The 8,010-nt window shown below is 36.8% G+C and overlaps 1 protein-coding gene across 1 annotated transcript; it reads left to right on the top strand.

Annotated features, from left to right (window-relative positions):
- The first annotated feature begins 781 nt into the window (after positions 1-781).
- On the top strand, positions 782-1,642 carry LOC112091710. Its single transcript, XM_024165971.1, has one exon. The coding sequence runs from the start codon at positions 782-784 to the stop codon at positions 1,640-1,642; it is 861 nt and encodes a 286-aa protein (XP_024021739.1).
- Positions 1,643-8,010: the final 6,368 nt, after the last annotated feature.

Genomic DNA, 8,010 nt, shown 5'->3' with positions numbered 1-8,010 from the left:
AAATTAAATACTTGAAAAATAATTAATTGAGAATTAATTATTATTTAAATAATATGATTATTTAAATTTGAATTTGAATCATGAACATAATTTAAATTTATCCTTTTAAACTTATTGGATAAGTTGTTCAATTTAAAATTCAAATTAATTTAAGTTTGACTTAAATTTGAATTTAAATTTGATTTTGAATTAAAATTGGACTACAGGATAAATATTGATTTTCTCTTCCTTCCCTATCTGAGATTGGCGCCACACACAGGGATTAAAAACCCTAGCATGGCCGGCCACAAGGAGATAAGGTAGAGGAGAATTTTTGTTCAAAATTCAAATAGGATAGAGAGATTTGTTTCCTTCTAGAAGTTGGACTTCCACTCTATAAATAAGATATGATGAAAATTGCGTGTGACAATTTTTTAACCTAATTTTAGAGGGACTGGCCGAAATCCCTATTATAGAGAGAAGGAAAAAAATTTTCTCCCAAAAAATTTCACATCGTGCATGCGTTCATGTTTGTGAAAAATTTGAGTGTTTGATTTAACTCGTTTTAGTCTCGAGTGTGCCCACACACACGTCTACATAGATTCAAGGAATTGACGTGGAAGACTTTGGTTTACTAAACACAAGGCTTTGGAGCAAGGATCGTTCGTGGTCAAAGAACTCAAGTTATCATCCGAGTCGGCCTCCAGGTATTTTTTCTAATTGAGTTCTTGATATATAAATTAATGTGATTAATTTATTCATGCATAAATTAATATAATCTATAGAGTATCTCAAAAGTTTTATGAAAATTTTTGTTGTACTTGATCCGCCCTCCACCACGCTTCCGCATCCGAATTCGATTCGGTTACCAACAATTGATCTGAAGTTGAAGCCTCTTCCGGAACTAAAGGAGGATAATTCCGAAGACTTGAAGGCTGCAAGGAAGAAGCGTGAAGATGATGAAGTCAATACTCTCTCTGATAGACTCTATGATCTCTACAACTCGATGAAGTCTCCAGTGGAGATTTGGAACGCTCTTGAATACAAATACAAAACTGAGAATGAAGGTACGGACAAATTTCTCATCTTGAAATTTCTTGAATTTGTCATTGATGATACCAAGTCCGTTCTAGATCAAATACATGAATTGCAAGTCGCTGTTACTAAGCTTCATGAATTGAAAGTTAAAATTTTTAAATCATTACGAGTGGGGGCAATTATTACTAAATTGCCTCAAAGTTGGATTGGTTATAGAAAGAAACTCCTTCATAGGAGAGATGACATAACTTTGGAGGAATTACAAGAACACTTGAGGATCAAAGAAGAGACTAAGTCTCGTGATTCCAAGGGCAAGATTATTGATTCCTCTAAGGTTAATGTTGCCGAAGCTAGTAAGTTTTCCAAAAACTTCAAAGTCAATAATGATAAGAAGTTCAAAAAGCCCGGTAATGGGCAAAAGAAATTTTTTGAAAATTGTTTCTTTTGTGAAAAGAAAGGCCATCGCCAAAATGACTGTAGATACAAGAAGAAAAAGGAACAAGTTAACACCAACAAGGCCAATACTGTTGAAGAGAAATCCGAAGACATTTGTGCTATGGTCTCAGAAATGCAAATTGGCATGATTACCGAAACTAATATGGCTGTAACAAAATCCTCCGAATAGTGGCTTGATTCTAGTGCCACAATCCATGTTTGTAATGACAAGAATATGTGTAACACCCCAAAGAATTAAATGAGATTAATTAAGATAATTAAGATTTATTAGTGTGCCTAATCTGATTTAATTATTTGGTTATTAATTAATAAATATTTTTGACGTATGAATTTAAATAATTTCAAGGTATTTAAATATTTTAGGTATTTATATTTTTACCCAGAAGTGTGTATGGACACATTTCTAGACTGTTATTTTAAAATACTTGGACACCTATTTCCCTTTTCTTTTTCATTTTCCTTTTCTTTTCTTTCCTTTCTTTTCTTTTCCTTTCCCGTGCACTCTCTTTCTCTCACTCTCACTCTCTCGTTCTCACCCTCTCCCGTTCAAAAATCTTCCATTTTGTCTCAAATCAAAACCGGATTCGAACCAAAGGAAAATTTCAAGAAGTTTTCAACGCCAAGAGAAAGACTCGAAGTAAGGTTTCGGAAAACCTCTCTTGATTCTTGGGTTTTCGGATTTTAAAACTTGTTTTTGGTTCGGAATGGATTTTGATGAATTTTGAGTAAAACTATGGTAGAAATTAGAGATCGTGGGTTCTTTGGACTTGATTTAGTACCTAGAACCCGGATCTAGTGGTTGTCCCTTGAAATATTATGATTTGGGACTGGATTTGCAAGTTTTCGGACTGATTTTACAAGTTTTCTCGCACTGGTATTCTTCACCGGTCGACCGGATTGCATTGGCCTCACTGGTCGACCTATCCAGTCGACCGGTGGTGATGCACTGTGCTATTATCGGTCGACCGGTGTACACGGGGTTTGACCCCGTTTGGCCTGAAAATGTTGTTTTGACCTCTGTTTTTTAGGAGAACCCAAATTAGCTTCGTTTGGGGACCTAGAATGAATGGATTAGCATCTTTAATCCATGATTTGAGATTGAAAACCCTTGGAATGATAATTTGAAACATGAAATTGATTGAGGCACACTAATAGGAAATCCAATGGTATAATTGAGATTGAGTTGCTTTAGGAATGAGAGTTTTATCCTAAAGTGTTGTATTGTATCAGTGATAGCTGAGGATTCAGATTGAGTGGATTGGGGAAGCGGAAGTCAGAATAGTACACCGCTATCCACAGATTTGATACCTATGAGATAGGATTTCTTACCCTTTTCCTTGTGAGCCTGATTTCAAAAGGTTTTGGCCTTGCAAATGTTTTAAAGAAAGGGGCTTGTTTGCGAAAGAAAAGTATTTAAAACCTATGGCTTGTTGTAGTTCATGGTACTCATGACTAGTTGTAGTACATGGGACCATGGCTTGGTGCAGTTCATGGGACTCATGGTTTGTTGTAGTTCATGAGATTATAACGAACGTTTTCATAAAGTTTAATGAATGATTTCTTAAGATAAGAGACCTTACGAACCGGTAAACTGACTAATGGCCAAGATAGGATGTGGAGAGTGCATCCTTGGGGGCAAGACCCAAAACCCCGAGGGTAAAATGGCTTGTGCACATGGTTGTGTAAGTAATTTATCATAGTATACATTTCTTACTGATGCCTGTAATACATATATTTTCAGATGTATTTCCTTTGAGAAAAAGGATGTGAGGTTTCGGCTGTTGTGTCGGGACTGAATGTCTTATTTTATTTACTTATCCACTTATTTATTTACTCGCTTATTCATTTATTCATTATTTATAAAGTTTATTTCAAATTATATCCTACTTGGCCTTTCGCTCACGTTTTATTATTTTATAAATGTCCCAGGTGACTCTAGGAGCGGTGTGGAGTAGATGGATTATTTGCTACCATTCAATCAAGTGAGGATTGTGTTCATCCTCTTGGATATATGTAAGAATTTGTAAATTATGTAAACTCTGATATTTGGATTTCTAGACTGTGGTTGATGTCTGTAATGTTTTATTCACATGTCATGTATGTATGATACTGGAAGATCCTGTGGATAGATCCTATAATTTATTTCATTTAAGTGTGGGGCTCGCTGGGAACTTCCTTTATTATCATGCGTTTAACCCCTAGTCGAGCTCCACGTCACTGACCCCTGTTCCGAGGCGTGACAGAGTGGTATCAGAGATTTAGGTTAAAAATCCACAGGATTGTACATACATGTGTGACATTAGAAATCCACTGAACAGTCTAGTTTCTTTTCAGTTAAAGGAGATGTCGGCGCGTCGTAGGTCAGTTAACAACCCGGCACCACAGATCCAGGAGTTCATGGATGCCATGTATGCCGCTTTTCAAGGCATGGCCACTTGAGCTCAGAATGAGCGACCGGCCGAGTAAAGGAAGCAGAGTTACTTCTGGGAGTTTAGGCGTGCACCTATCCCCACCTTCAATAGTGAAAGAGGACCCCAAGAAGTGGAGTACTAGTTTGATTCCATCATGAAGCACCTGAGCACCATGGGAATACCGGAAGAGTATTGGGTGGAATTCACGGTGTATAAGATGGAAGGTCAAGCAAGTACGTGGTGGAAGCAAGTAATAAGAAGACTTAATGTTGCGGAAATGAATTGGGAACAGTTTAAGGTTCTGGTAAAGTCATCCAGGAGATTATGCAAAAAGGCGATGTTGAAGTGACAAAGATATCAACACATGACAACTTGGCTGATCCATTCACAAAGGCTTTATCTGGTAAAGTCTTCGATAGTCATCTGGAGGGTTTGGGGATGCGAGATTGTACACACCTACTTTAAGTTCAAGTTGGAGTTTGTTGGAAATGTGTCCAGAAAGTAGGATGTAATTTGTTATTTATGAAATGGCAAATATCAGATATCATTGTTTTGCTGACGTTTATAAATAAAATAAAGTTATGTTTTAATTCATACTCAATAGTGTTAGTAATATTGCTTAGTCCATAGACTATTATCAATGAAAGAAGAGTCAGGGAATCCCTTCCGGACAAGCTCTTCTGATATAGTTTAAAATACATATTCGCAGTCTTAGGATCGATTGGGCAATCGAATTCGATTATGACTGTTAGATCGAACCATATGATGCTGGTCTCGGGGCATGGGAGTTGGACTATGTGGTTGATGTAGACATGTTCACAACATGTTGAATAGACCATGTAACTAATTAGGTTAGAGCAAAAACCGTTTACAGAGCTCTAAACCTAATTATTACAACTTAAGTATATTTGTATAATTATCTCAATCCTGAAGTGAATACATAACTTGACTTAATTTCTCATGGCCTTTGATTCACCAATGAGATTAGTTCATAGTTTTTGAACAACATCTCGGCTATTGGGATCATGACATAATTAAGTTGGAGTTGTGTGATTCACAGATATGGAATTCGTAAGCGATAATGTCACCTCATGCTTTATTGATGGGTGTGTGAATAAATAAACCAGGCCTGGTATTCAATGATGGTATTCATTGATTAAGACATCGTGACATGTGCGAGACATCTTACGAACATATGTCTTTCTTATTCACAGTCATATAAAGGAGTTGAGGAAACAATGACTGGAATGGTAAAACGGTAATTTTCTATACCATTCTAGTCACTGATATTTACGAAGGATAATAGTGCATTTATTCTGTGGACCGTGTGATAAATTGTATTAACACCATCAGAAAAATAGCGCATATGAATCAAGAGATTAGTCGGCATCGAACCTTTAGTGGAGTCGTACGATGTCGGAATTAAATACGTCGATAACTTATCGGGATAAATTAGTCGAGTATTGTAATTCCATAGCTTTGTTCATATGGGTCCATTCGGTCTCAAGGCTAGCTCTAATAAGTGGGAAAATTGAAACTGATGTTTTGTTACATAATTGTGTTTAAATAAATTTATTATGTTATTTTTCATTTATTTGATAATTGAAAAATAAAAGGAATGAATTTGAATTTTGAAATTAATGGTGATTAATTTAAAATTTAAAATAGAATTTGAACATGATTTGATTTGGCAATAAAAGGGGAAGGAAAAATTCAGAAATCCCTAAGGCAAGAGGGAATTCGGATTTTGATTGAAAAAAGGAAGGAAAATTCAGAAATCCTATCTAGGGTTTGAGTTTTCGAATTTCCTCTTATAAAAAGATATTATTGAAAACCCTAGTGGTGGGAAAAGAAGAAGAAAAAAAATATCTCACTCTCATTCTCTTCCTAGGGTGGCCGGATTTTGTAACAAAATTAGAAGAAAAATTGTTTCCTTAGGTTTTTGAGAAAGAGCCCACTCTCTAATCCCAAAACACTTAGAGTCATAGTCTTGAATGAACGAGTGGTTTGTGGTGTGATCGTGTTCATAAATGAACGGTCTTGTTTCACGGCAATTCTCCATCTCATAACGTGAGATAGTTTGCGGCCATATTTGATCCGATCGTCTTAAAGGTATGATTGTCATTTTATTCCTTTATCTATAAACATATATCATGCATGTATCTCTCGTTGTGATTTATGTTTAATTTGGAATTAAAAGAGATGTGAATTTTTTGAAATTTCCGCCTACAAGTTTGTTGTTGTTTAAATGATTTTTCACTTAAAAATCACAACTTTATCCTACATAAATTTAAATAATTCCAATGTATTTAAATATTCTCAGTACTTAAATTTTTACCCAGAAGTGTGTATGGGCACATTCCTGGACTGTCATTTTAAAATACATAGACACCTATTTTCCTTTTCCTTTTCCTTTTTCCTTTTCTTTCCTTTCCTTTTCTTTTCTTCCTTTTCCTTTTCCTTCCCGTGCACTCTCTCTCTTTCACTCTCTCACTCTCTCGTTCTCTCATACTCACTCTCTCTCCCGTTTTGCTTCAAAATCAACCGGATCTCGAACCAAAGAGGAATTTCAAAGACTTTTCAATGTCAAGAGAAGGATTTGAGGTAAGATCTCTAAAAAACCTCTCTTGAATCTCGGATTTTCAGATACTAAAACTTATTTTTAGTTCAGACTAGATTTTTATGGATTTTGAGTAAAACTATGGTAGCAAATGGAGATCTTCGGCTCTTTGGACTTGATTTAGTATGTCAAACCCGGATCTAGTGGTTGTCCCATGAGATATTATGATTTGGGACTAGATTTGCAGGTTTTTGGACTGATTTTGTGAGTTTTCTCGCACTGGTGTTCTTCACTGGTCGACCTGTGTGGTCGACCGGATTTCACAGGCCTTACCGGTCGACCGGATTGCACACCACCAGTCGACCAGTGGTGATGCACTGTGCTATCACCGGTCGACCGGTGTACACGAGGTTTGACCCCGTTTGGCCTGAAAATGTTGTTTTGACCTCTGTTTTTTAGGAAGACTCAAATTAGCTTCGTTTGGGGACCTAGAATGAATGGATTAGCATCTTTAATTCATGATTTGAGATTGAAAACCCTTGGAATGATAATTTGAAACATGAAATTGATTAAGGCACACTAATAGGAAATCAAAGGATATGATTGAGACTGAATTGCTTTAGGAATGAGAATTTAATCCTAAAGTATTGTCTTGCATCAATGTTTGTGGGCTGAAGCCTCAGATTGAGTGGCTTGAGGAAGCGGAAGCCGGAATAGTGCACTGCTAGCCACAGGTTTGATAATTATGAGGTAGGATTTTTATTCCTTTTCTTTGTGAGCCCGATTTTCAAAAGTGTTTTGGCCTTGCAAATGTTTTAAAGAAAGGGGCTTGTTTGCGAAAGAAAAGTATTTAAAACCCATGGTTTGTTGTAGTTCATGGTACCCATGGCTTGTTATAGTACATGGGACCATGGCTTGTTGTAGTTCATGGGACTCATGGCTTGTATAGTTCATGAGATTATAACAAACGCTTTCATAAAGTTTAATGAATGATTTCTTAAGATAAGAGATCTTGCGAATCTGTAAACTGGTTTATGGCCAAGATAGGATGTGGAGAGTGCATCCTTGGGGGCAGGACCCGAAACCTCAGGGGTATGGTTATAATTTTGTTGAAAAATTATTAATTGGACTTAATTCTTTAAAAACAAAATCCATTTTTTCAAAAACTAAGTGGGAGGGTCGTTTGCATTGAAACGTTCCCAAGGTCTCTGACTTTAGCCTGATCGTGACACGTGGACGGGTTAAGAGCCACCTTAGTGGTCCTCACTTCAAGGGGAGAAACCCACGAAGCGTGTCGCTAAGGAGTCATCAGGTTGCTTGAGAAGATAAGACTCGAAAAGGAAGTAGTGAGGTGGGACCATACCTAGGTGGATCGCTAGTTCATAACAACCTCTAGAGTCGATTAGTCCGTTAAACACTTAGACTGAAGTCCATTGTAACCTCCCTTAGGAGCTAGGCAATGGGACTGAAGTGACCAAAAGCAATGGTGATTGGTTGCACTGGATGTGGAGACATCCTGTAAGGTGAACCAAACGAGAGGAGTCTCGATGCGATAGGAGGCTTCAC

This window comes from Morus notabilis, unplaced genomic scaffold, assembly GCF_000414095.1.
Source record: "Morus notabilis unplaced genomic scaffold, ASM41409v2 Scaffold203, whole genome shotgun sequence".
Classification (NCBI taxonomy): domain Eukaryota; kingdom Viridiplantae; phylum Streptophyta; class Magnoliopsida; order Rosales; family Moraceae; genus Morus; species Morus notabilis.
The sequence above is the reverse complement of the archived record's forward strand: the minus strand, read 5'-3'. Positions and strand labels throughout refer to the sequence as shown.